General features: G+C 45.1%; 1 protein-coding gene across 4 annotated transcripts in view; it reads right to left on the bottom strand.

The window, feature by feature from the left end:
* Positions 1-12,316, bottom strand: part of GSDMA (gasdermin A) — a 31,549-nt gene that overhangs the window by 7,060 nt on the left and 12,173 nt on the right. For all 4 annotated transcript variants that reach the window (XM_030222002.1, XM_030222001.1, XM_030222000.1 and 1 more), the window contains 7 exons: positions 9,320-9,509; positions 7,454-7,613; positions 7,088-7,181; positions 6,657-6,698; positions 5,942-5,995; positions 3,387-3,526; positions 837-981 (listed from right to left, as the gene is read on the bottom strand). In XM_030222002.1, the coding sequence (XP_030077862.1) occupies positions 837-981; positions 3,387-3,526; positions 5,942-5,995; positions 6,657-6,698; positions 7,088-7,181; positions 7,454-7,613; positions 9,320-9,509 (825 nt within the window). The remainder of the gene's footprint in view (positions 1-836; positions 982-3,386; positions 3,527-5,941; positions 5,996-6,656; positions 6,699-7,087; positions 7,182-7,453; positions 7,614-9,319; positions 9,510-12,316) is intronic.

Genomic DNA, 12,316 nt, shown 5'->3' with positions numbered 1-12,316 from the left:
CAAGTCCCAGAAGGCATTGCAGGCAAGGAGCCAGGGGGTGAGATGGAAAACCCGGACTGGACTCCTAGCTGCAATGGGGGAGGACATGGGTGTAGGCTAACAGGAGGTGTAGGTTGGCTGCCACTAGGGGGAAAGAGATAGGAAACCCTGTGTGCAGGAGCTCCTCATTAGGCTCATGCTCAACTCAGCTGGTATGGGTGTGTAGAGAAGCTAATGAGTGGAGAATGATTGGTTGTGAAGGCAGAAGCCAGGGATTGAGTAGGCAGGTGGGAAGGAGTCCCAGGGGTCAGTTCAGTTCAGGAGAGAGGAGCTGAAGGAGAGAAGCATTTGCAGGCTGAGAATCCTTGGGCAGGGTGGTCCCTAAAGTACTGAAGCAGGCTGAGTTCCTTGGGTGAGAGGAAGTCCCAAAAGTATTGAATTCACTGTGAAGATGATGCAGGGGAAAACCCTTGGGTAGAAGGAGTCCCTAAAATATTGAACTCTCCTGAAGGTAAAGAGGATAGAAGGTAGAAAATGCTGCTTGGTGACTGAACTGTGATGATGAACTGAAAGAACTGTTTGTCTTGGGAATTGAATTACTGTTTATTGTGCACTGGATAAAGAGCCCAAGACTGGAGCCTGTAAGCCTGTATTGAATCCTGGTTTGTGCTATGCTGCTGTTGGAACTGTGTACTAGAAACCTGCATGGAATAAAAGTCCTTAAGATTTAAGTTACTGGTGGACATCTGTTTCTTCACTGTACCGGGAGCCTGTGGCTGGAGGAGATTGTTCTATCCTTGGCTGCACAAGAGAGGTACCTGGTTACAATGTCCAGAACTTCCAGATCCCATTCTTACCATTCAAAGCATTCAGGAAGAAGAAAGTCAAATCAATCAACACTTTATAAGATGTTTTTGGTGCTTTGGAGATGCCTAATTCTTCCAGCAGCTCTAAAAGAATAGAGGACTCATTGTGTGCACTGCTATAGAGAACCTGTTCCACCTACAGGAGCATGAAGACAGAAATAGATTAAAAATGTAACGAGACACTTTGTGCTGCTTCTAAGTCAATCTAAAATCACAAAGAACTGCCTGGAGAATGGATAAGGAGATGCTGGATAATCCGATTTGCTATGAGGAGGCAGGGTCAGCCTTACAAGAGCCGAATCTGAATGACCACCCTTGGCCTGCATTCTACCCAGGGTTTGCCTCTGAGCACGGCCGGTCTTAGGCAGAGGCGACCAAGGCGGCCGCATAGGGCCCCGCGCCTAAGGGGGCCCCGCGCAGCCCGCCTCAACTCTGCCTCCGCTCCAACTGCCACTCACCTCGGACGACGACCGCATCATTCATGATGATCCCGCGGCTCAGCCGCTCCGCTCCCGCCACCACCAGCGCGGTGCCCACCCCCGGCTTGGGCCCGCTGAGCCTGCCATCAGCTCCCGAGTCCCCAGCGACAGTAACTTTGTAGCGAGCCAGGCAGCGACGGCCCCATGCCCGATGGTGACAGACAAGTTGCAGCGCAACGGCTCACCTCCAGGCTCCAGCTTTTCACTTCCCGCTCAATGTCCTGCCTTCTGATGAGGTATTTCCTGTTTCTGCGAGGGCGGGAGTCACTGAGCAGGAAAAGCTGGAGCCTGGTCCGAGGTGGTGAGCCATCGTCGTTGACTGTGGTGCGAGTGAGAGTGCATGCAGACTCGGTGGAGCCGAGCGAGCAAAGCAACAGACAGGGTAGCCTACAACAGTTGTGCCAATCCATTAAGGCAGGCAGCAAGCCAGGTATGATGATAGCTTTTTTTCAATAGGAAGAACCTTTTTGAATTAAAGTACTGTCTGTCTCTATGATGGTGGTTTGAAATGTTTCAGCTGTATGTCCACCATTTTGTCAAAGGTTTTGCCTGCCTGGGACCCTTGCTTCCAGTGAGCAGAGCCACAGTAGTCCCCTTCTTCCCCTCTTCAGTCCCTGCCCACCTTTACCCATAGATATCCTTTTAATAATCTTTTACTTTCCTTCTTCAATGCACCTTAATTTTATTAATTCTTCCTTCTGAGCCTTACTCATCCTCCCCTAAGTGGTCCCATATGCCTCATCCTTCCCCAGGGTTCACCCCAAGTCTCACCTGTACTCCACTACACCTCAGTCACCCTCCACCCTCCCAGTATCATTCATTGTCTCACTAGTGCTGCCACACATCCCCATCTATCTTCCTCCCTTAGTGCTCTCCCACTCCAGATCCTGTTATCCTTTCCCAATATTTATGTCCAAGCCTCTCATCTCCCCACTAGCCTGTATTACAGCCTTAGTCATCCTTGCTGCAGTGCTCCCCTAACTTCATTCATCCTTCCACTCTCACTCATCCTGCTTCCCCAGTGTTTCCCCTATTGTTAGTCACTTAATTTCTCCACTGCTTCCCCAGGTATCTCCCTTCTACTCTCCACATCCAGTGACTCTCCCCTCTTCACCTCCCTCCAGCATCTCTCCCTATCCCTCTACGTTCAGTATCACCCATCTCTCTTTTCCTCTCCATGTCCACTGTTTCCCGGCGTTTCTGTCCTATTCCCTTGCACCCCTGGTGGTCTAGTATCTTCTCTATGGTCCCTATTTCATCCCATGGCCTCAGCATGCCCCTCACACCATCTCCCCTCCAAATGGGGCCAGCCCTATCACTTAGGCGATTGCCTCGGACAGCAGCAGTACAATTACCATGGCTACCTTCACCTGTCTCTCAGGTTCCAGTACAATAATCTTATCAATGGGGTGGAGCTAGGGTGGGGGCGGGGCTAGGGTAGGGTGGGGTGGGGCTAGGATGGGGCCCCACCAAATTGGTCTGCACAGGGCCCCGCACTTGCTAAGACCGGCCCTGCCTCTGAGAAGATGGGTGACAGCTTTACATGAGAATCCAGCACATGAGCAAAGAGCAGCTTAGGCCCAAACAACCTGATCAGGCTTCATAACTCATCAGCTGCAGAGTGCTGGGCTTGTGGAGGGGAATTTATTACAGCTCGTTATGTGTGAAGGCAACACCTGCACCTAGTTTTAGCCAACTCTATAAAGTCACATAGGCATCTGTGTGTCTTTATAAAATATCAATCCTACAGAAACAGCAGCTAAACCGAAGACACAGACGCTTACACCAGCTTGGGAGTATGCATAAATGTTAGCATGTAAATTGAGACTCCTCCCACATTCCATCCAATAAAGTCACACAGAACATGCCTCATTGTACCATGCATGCTTTTTACACCCAATGTAAGTTTATAAAAAATATATACACATTAAAATATTCTTCATAAATGGCCTTCTCTAAGTCCAGCGGAGATTCTGCACTTATTACTTAGCCATACGCAGATCTCCCCCACCCTCATCTCCCAATGACCTGCACATTTCATTAACAGAAAAGATGAACCTACTTTGGCTTCCACTTCTGATATAGTTTTAGGATTTTTCATAATGAAGAGAAAGGCCTTTAAGACGTCTTCTACTTCTTCTGGAGGGAGAATATCCAAAGGAGAACATTGAGTCAGAATCTCTGCCTTCACCCGGGGGAAACCTGAAAAGTAAAGGGTGAAGTAAAAACACACAAGATCATTTCTTAGCTTCTGACACTCTCTCTTTCAGCACTGTTTCCTCATTCCCAGCCTTCAGTGCTGCTACCTCATTCTGAGCCATCATTCCCTTCTTCCGTGCCTGGCCATCAACTCTGGTTACCTCATTCCCAGTCCCTCAGTGAAGTTACCAGGTAAAAACACACAAGATCATTTCTTAGCTTTCTGACACTTTCAGCACTGTTACCTCATTCCCAGCTTTCAATGCTGCATCTTCATTCTAAGCCATTGTTCCCTTCTTCCATGCCTGGCCATCAACTCATTCCCAATCCCTTAGTGAAGTTACCAGAGTCCAAGCCCCTTAAATTCTCACCTCTTCCCCTACCCCTTCCATTCCTGGCCCACAGTCCAGTTCTCAGTGCTGTTACCTCATTAAAAAAACATAGTAACATAACATAGTAGATGATGGCAGAAAAAGACCTGCACGGTCCATCCAGTCTGCCCAACAAGATAAACTCATATGTGTATACCTTACCTTGATTTGTACCTGTCTTTTTCAGGGCACAGACTGTATAAGTCTGCCCAGCACTATCCCCTCCTCCCAACCACCAGCCCCGCCTCCCACCACCGGCTCTGGCACAGTCCGTATAAGTCTGCCCAGCACTATTCCCCGCCTCCCCACCACCAGTCCCACCTTCCACCACTGGCTCTGGCACAGACCGTATAAGTCTGCCCACCACTATCCTCGCCTCCCAACCACCAACCCCTCTTCCCCCCACCGGCTCCGCCCATTAAGAATAACCCATTAAGTCCAAAATCTGAAAGAGAAAACCAAAGGCTTCCACAAAGCAGTCTGGAAGAAACAGCCACAGGAGTGGAAGAAAATGAAGTATCAAGAGAACTGAAGTCAGGAAAAAATATATATTTAATAAAACAAGCCCCAGTCACGTTAACTCTACATAGACTGTGTTTCGGCTCCAAAAGCCTTCATAAGGAGTTAACTGCTGAGTCCTCTCTGAATATATGTGTCAAAGTCATAAAAGCAAAAACTGCATGTCACACTTGCTGTCTTCTAGAAGAGACATATATGTGGATGCTACCACCGGCGTTCCTGCCAACAGTATACAATTAAATACAATTTTATATCATACATTTTCTGGACTAGGAAACTGCAACAATAATGGTAGCCTATCAGAACAAGCCCTCTTTCAATGGGCAAGATAAACCAAATTAGACAAATACTGTGGAGACAATCCATGTAAAATAAGAAAAGGCAATGTACATAACTTAAAAATGATCCTGGCTTTAACTGAAAGCCAATGGAGATTTCTTAACAATGGAGAAGCTGGTTCAAAACTAGACCAAGGAGAAAGCTATCCACCGGGGTGGATGAACATGAACTCCCACGAACATAAACTATCAAAATAGGAAGTGGGAAGTGGACCAATGACTCCAGGGAAACGGGACTACGGTGATAAAAGGAAACAGCTTTATTCACAGACTCGACACAGTACTGTGTTTCGGCCACAGGCCTGCCTCAGGAGTCTTGAATGATTCAAGTTTTATGCATGAATGGATATAATTCATATAGTCTTGATAAAGACTTCTAGAACGAAATGTTGCAAGCAATGCAGCGTCTCTGTGTCGTCTGTGAAAGACAAAACTAGACCAGCAATAAATCAGGCAGGCTGCTGTATTTTGTAAGATCTATAGCTGCTTTATCAAACCTTCAGATAACCCCACTAAAACAGAATTGCAATAGTCTATATGAGCTAATATTAAAGACTGAGCAATAACTTCCAAGCTTGAGTTAAAGGTTTTCCCCAACAGAAAGGCCTTCACCAGCTCCATAAAACTTGGCTTCTTGTTGGGGAAGATCTGAATCTTTCTCTGGCTTATTTGAAAGTTTTCCTAAATAAACTTTCACACTCCACCTACATTTCAAAATGTTTCTGTTCATGGCAGAGAGCCTTGGGGACGGAAAGAGCTGCATGTGAGAAAGCCAGGCTCACATACGGGTCAACCTGTACACTTTGACCTATAGAACACAAAGCAAAAATTCTGTACCAGATCTTAAATGGCACACTGGAGTATAATTCTTAAGTTTTCTATCCAAGCAATCGGGTCCTAAGCCTGGTAAGGCCTTAAAAATACACAGTACCACTCATGCTGCCTGATACACTATTGCTAAGTTTACAAAGAGAGAACCAGTGTGTGAGGGAGGGGGCACCCAAGTAATGGAAATTGTTTTCGTTGAAGCACTGTCCTACACTTATAAGGGGAAACCCGGTGATTATAATAAAGTTTGGAATAAGTACTGGAAGTTTTGAAAGTAGCATAATCATAGATCAGGTACCTTGTAACTTCTTAGTTATGGTAACAGGTTGGAAAAGAGCAATATATGAGGTCCTAATAATTACCTGTCAGGGTGTCTGTTTCTGAAACGTAGGATGCCAAAATGAGCTCCTTCTTCTCTGTAAAATTAGGCAAACATTTTTTTTAAAATAACACACACAGAGAAACAAAAAACAAACAAACCATACAGTAGTTCATAAAAAGTGAGCCCAAAACCAAGGTAACCAGTGAAGATTCAATAGGACAGGGAAGATCAGTTCTCTCATGCCAAACTCATGGTCATGCTGGCAGCCACCTCCTGTAGCATTTCAGTGCTTTAAAGGCAGACCTTCACATGAGATTCACCAATTAGTGGGTGTCATTCCCTGTCCCTTAGTCTCCATCCAAATCCTTGTCCTATAGTGCTGCTTCAGTGCTTCCCTCCTTGAGTGTGTTACTAACGCCCCCTGCCACATATTATTACCCTCTTGGGAGTTTTCAGGTATTGGTAGATCTGAACAACAGTCAGGGTAATTATCAGACTCTGATCTTGTGAAGTCTTTTGGGAGCAGAATTGTAGGGAAATAACTAGCTGTCCAGGGGTCAAATGATTTTAAAGGTGTCCGTGCTTGGTGGGATGAGGAAGCACAAGAACCCATTAATGTACTTGCAGTACAAAACAGAAAAAAATTGGTCAGTTTTTAACCTCTAAAGGTGGAGAGTTGCTTCAGATGCAGGGCAGTTTGCTGTACTAGGAAAAGCAAAGAAAACAAATGAGTGAAACCCATAAGTTACACTTACCCTCAAATGTGTTTCCATATGCATTTGGGTCATGGGAAACAGCTGGAGAGGTATAAAGAAAACAAAAAAAATGTTGAGGAGCTTGGCATACACAGAGGCTCTTCCTTTCCCTGCCCCTGTGAGTGCTGAATGTGACAGACCCTCCTCACCCTTACAGTAACATAGTAAGATAGTAAATGACGGCAGATAAAGACCTGAATGGTCCATCCAGTCTGCCCAACAAGATAAACTCATTTTACATGGTATGTGATACTTTATAGCCGAGTTCGATTTGTCTCTGCCTTTCTCAGGGCACAGACCATAAATGTCTGCAACACTGTTCCTGTACTAAAAGTTCACAGCTGTCTCTTCCCTCCTTCTCCAGTTTTAGGCCTCCAAGAGTGACAGAGCCCTTAATACTCTCAGCCAACATTGCCTGGTCATCCTCTTACCCCATTTCCCATTCTGAATCGTCAGAAGCTGTGCTCTGAACCCAAAGACGCTGCCTTTGGGGATACTTATGGTCTTCGTCTTTTTTCCTTTGCTCTGAAATATACACATATCAATACTGTAAAGAAGATATGGAAGCCCAGAACAATGATATGAAAAGCAATCAACCCTCTTTCAAATAAAGTGGTATAACATTTATGACCCCTCAGACTCTATTACTGGCAGCTGTAATGGAGCAGTCCCAGGTGCAGATGGTTCTATGCAGTGATCAGGTGTCAGAGACCTCTGATTGGCCACATAAGCATACTCTGTATACCTGAAAAGAACAGGGGAAGGTGTGTTCTTGGGTTTGATGGTGATGGACAAACCTTTATTCCCACTTTAGAGAAGAAGGAGAAACCGGCCTGAAAGGAGTCAGAAGTGTTGATGGTGGCCTCCTGCTCTGTTTCAATTGACTCTGTTATCACGTACACATTCTGATTACGCTGCTCCAGATCTTTTATCAGTGTTTGGCTCATATCAATTGTTCTAATGAATGAGAATGAGAATTAAAAAACATAAAAACAACAATAAAGACTTACAGAGATAGAGGCTGGTGACTGTAAAGACTTGTGAAGAGATGTTCTCTTAGGCTTTTTCAGCTGGTGTCATGATTGTTGCAGTTGTCTGAGTCTTGCTGTGTCTGAATAAGTGGAACCGATGTTTCAGTCATTATGCTGTGAGGTCTGCTGTTTGTCTTGTCAGAAGGGCTACTTTTCAAGTCCTAAAACATCTGGACAACCCAACCCATGAAATCAACAACCACCAACAACCATCAGATGACAACCCTGTGACAGAACAAAAACTTGTAGTGATTTCTTATGTACGAATGACAGATCACATAGGAAAACTGCTAAGAAGAACAGCATCAAAACAGCCTACAGTGCACCACAGAAGCAGGTATCCATACTCACACAGGTGAAAGACCAGTTACCTCTGCTCCAAACTCCTGGAATGTAAAAAATCCCATGCAGTTGCAGCCATCATACATTGATGAAACCAGATGCATTGTAGAGGAAAGGCTGCAAGAGCATAAGAGATACCACAAGCTCTGCAACATAGAAAATAAGCAGTAGACCATCATGCTAAAGCAACTGGTCATACGATTTGAGGACACAGAAACCTTGGAGAAAGAAGATTATTGGTGGCAGAGAAGAATCAAGGAGGTAATAGAGATAGAAATACTCACTAATAACTTCAATGGAGACAAAGGGCTCATCCTAAACAAAGCATGGCAATTGCTCATCCAACAGAAATTTAGTGCAAAAAGAACTGGGGCTGAGGACAAACATCTTCCCCCCACCCCCTCACTGTAAGTTTTAGAATATGATCGACAGAAATTCCTCTCCCCTCCAGAGTGAGAACTGTCCCAATGAATTTCCAGCTTCATTCCCACCAGAATTTAAAATCGTGACCAACGGATCCTCCCGTCAAAATTCAAAATTTGTGACCAATGTACTTTCCTGCCTTAATTTCCTGCCAAAATCACCTCAAACCCCAGTCAATCAGGTTTGAGGACCCACTATATATAAAGAAACTGCAGACCTCACAGCATACCACTTATTCAGACACGGCAAGACCCGGACAACTGCAACAATCATGGTGAAGAGATGGCTTGAGATGGATGCAGGGATAACGAACCTATCACTGCTAGGATTAGAGGGCATGGGGATACAGAGCCTGTCGCCTCTAGGATTAATGGGTACGGAGGGATGGGCATGGGGGGAAAAGGACCTTTTTCATTCTAGGACTGGAGGGTATGGAGGGATGAACACAGAGATACAAGACCTTTCACATCTAGGATTGGAGGGCTCAGGGGATAGGCATGAGGATACAGAGCCTGTCACCTCTAGGACTGAAGCGTATGTAGAGATGGGCACAGGGAAACAGTTCTTTTCATTTCTAGGACAGGAGGGCTCAGGGGATGAGCACAGGGATACTGAGCCTGGTCCTAAGTCATAAGCACAGGTAGTGATTTCCTGGTCAGTAAGCTGATGGTTTCCAGGAAGTTCCTTGAGGGTGGGGCTTTGGACCTTTGCTGGCTGAGATGAATGTTACCAGTTTGTGAGGTGAGGTAACATTGTGGAGCTGGGTACTAATCCCTGTGTTACACAGGTCCTGGCACAGCTCAGACCATCTCTGATCTCTGGTTCCCTTCCAGGGCAGGGCTGGGATTTAACACTTCTCAATCTCACCTTTTGTTCTTCAGTGATTCAAGGTCAGTCTGAGTCACATATGTCTTAGTCACAGTGAGGGATCTGCTGCGTGAGATGTTAGCACCACCTTCAATCTCCATATTTACGGGCTGGCCTGAAACAGCCACATTGGAAGCCAACATCCCTTCAACTGTGTCTGTGATCTTGTATGGTTCTGAATGCAAGATTTCTGCATAGGAGAAGGATCCAGATTACAGTTATAAACACAAGAGACAGGATAACAACAGAACTCAGTCAGGATGGGAAGTGTAGTGTGAGAAGATTCACAGAGCCCCCCCCCCCCTTTTAATTTACCAGTTCAGTACTGGATTTATAAGTGGATGTATTAGGAAATGTTCATGGTTAAATTTCAAACCACAAAAAATATGGTGGCAGATAAAGACCATATGGCCTCTCCAGTTTACCCATCCATACTATCTAATATCCTTTCCTCTCCCTTAGAAATCCTATGTACTTGTCCCAAGCTTTCTTGAATTCAGATACAGTCCTTACCTCCACCAGGAGGCTGTTCCACACATCTACCATCCTTTTCTTAAAGGAATATTTCCTTAGATTATGCCTGAGTCTGCCCCCTTTCACCTTCATCGTATGCCCCCTCATTTCTGAGCTTCCTTTCAATTGAAAGAGACTTGAAGAGCACTGACCATTTTAGCAGCCACCCTTTGGACCCTCTCTGTCCCATACCTCATATACAGGCAAAATCTACCAGATGGACAAATCGTTGTTGGTAAGTTATTTGCTGGGAAATTACTTTTAAACTTGGGAAAGGTAGATTTAGAGTTAAATAGGTTATCTCAGTGTCTTTATTTTAAAGTTACTTATTTAGGAAAGGCAGTTTAAGGAATTTAGGGTTTTCTTTGTTTAGCATTTAGTTTCTATCACAGTTTCATAGGCTAGAAGTTAAGGGACTGTTCTAGAGTTTGCCATAGCTTCAGTGTAGAGCAGAAATGACAGTCACAGGAAACCACTGTATAGAGTTTTAACGTTAGTTTTGCAGCACAGGTTAGCCAGTTCAAATAAAGAATAAAGAGCTGATAGTCACAGGAAATCCTAGTTTAGAGTTTTAAATTTTGTTTGCAGCACAACTTGGCCATTTAAAACAAAAATAAAAAAGGAATACCAATCAGGAAGTGAGGTAGAGTCATACTTGTGTGTCTTTATTTTAAAATTATTTGTTAAAATACATTAACCTTTACAGAGAATTTTTTACAAAGGGTCTTCTGTTAGGAACTAAGAAACACTGTGCTAATGTTCAGTGGCGTACCAAGGGGGGGGGCGGTGGGGGCGGTCCACCCTGGGTGCACGCTGCTGGGGGGCGGGTGCCGCAGCGCGCGCCTGTCTGCTCCCAGTTCGCTACGCTCGCTAAATTCTCTCGTTCGCTGCAGCAGCTCCCTCCTTCTGCCCCGGAACAGGTTACCTCCTGTTCCGGGGCAGAGGGAGGGTGGGAGGGAGCAAACTGGGAGCAGACAGGCGTGCACTGCGGCACCCCCCCCCCCCCAGCAGCGTGCACCTGGGGGGGGCGCATTGGCAATCCGCCCCGGGTGCCGTCGAGGCTAGGAACGCCACTGCTAGTGTTCAGTTATCTGTCAATCAACTCACAGGAACTGATTACAGAAGGAAGTTGAAAAGGGCCCTATTGTTACACTGTTTGCATAAGAAGCCACACTTTCAGTTCTTCTCCGTCCAGGACTTCCAGAGCAGGACAAATCTTCATTGGTAAGTTATTTGCTGGGTAATTGCTTTTAAAGTTGGGAAAGGTAGATTTAGAGTTAAATAGGTTGTCTCAATGTCTTTATTTTTAAGTTACTCTACTTATTTAGCAAAGGCAGTTTACGGAATTTGGGGTTTTCTTTGTTTAGCATTTAAAGTCTCTATTACAGTTTCATAGGCTAGCAGTTAAGGAACTGTCAAGGCCTTTTAAAGCTTAATGCCTAGAAGCATAACCTTGGCATACCAGCACACACCTGAAGCCCCTTTATTTTCTGAAATTTACTTTATTGAATAAATATAGATAGTTTACTCACACTCAGATGTTCAGAAGTATTGCCCAAAAGGCAAGAGACTCCGTAATTCTGAGAGCTATATCAGTGGTTGGAGACAGAAATCTGAAGAAAGGCAGCTTTATTGCAGAGGTGGGAGAACAGTTAAGCAGATGCAAGCCAATATCTTATGAGAAAGAATGAATGAGGTAAAAAAAACCAGGTTCATTAAAAGGAAGATTAGCAGGACAAGTGCTGTCTGAAGCACATAAAGAAGGAGAGGTCAAGAAGGGGCTTCACACAAGCCGAGGGTGGAGGAGGAAAGGGACTAATAGGAGCAGAGCCTACCATCAGATAGCAGGGGTGGTCCCAGGGGGCAGCGGATGATTCCCGTACTGCACTGGACGGGTGAAACGGAGACTGCGAAGGACCAACTTGCTGCAGAGGCTAAAACTCACGGTAACAACTTTTTCAGGTACATCAGAAGCAGACAGCCTGCGATGGAATCCGTGGGACCGTTAGACCACAAAAGAGCAAAAGGGGCACTCAGGGAGGGCAAGACCATAGCGGAGAAACTGAATGAATTCATTGCTTTGTTTTTTACGGAAGAAGATGTAAGAGAGCTACCTGTACACCAGAAATGTTTTTCAAGAGTAATGATGCGGAAGAACTGAAAGAAATCTTGGTGAACCTGGAAGACGTACTGAGCCAAATTGACAAATTAAAGAGTCGATTTGGCCCAGTATGTTTGGCTGGACCAGATGGCAAATATCCAAGGGTACTCAAAGAAATCAAGCATGAAATTGCAAGATCTGCTGTTAGTAATACGTAACCTGCTGTTAAAATTGTCCGTAGTACCTGAAGATTGGAAGGTGGCCAATGTAACACTGATTTTTGAAAAGGGTTCTGATGTGATCCGGGAAATTACAGACTAGTAAGCCTGACGTCAGAGCCGGGTAAAATAGTGGAAACTATTATAAAGAATAAACTTATGGAA

Source organism: Microcaecilia unicolor, chromosome 12, assembly GCF_901765095.1.
Source record: "Microcaecilia unicolor chromosome 12, aMicUni1.1, whole genome shotgun sequence".
In the NCBI taxonomy this organism is placed as follows: domain Eukaryota; kingdom Metazoa; phylum Chordata; class Amphibia; order Gymnophiona; family Siphonopidae; genus Microcaecilia; species Microcaecilia unicolor.
Note: the sequence above shows the minus strand (reverse complement) of the source record. Positions and strands in the feature narration are given on the sequence as shown.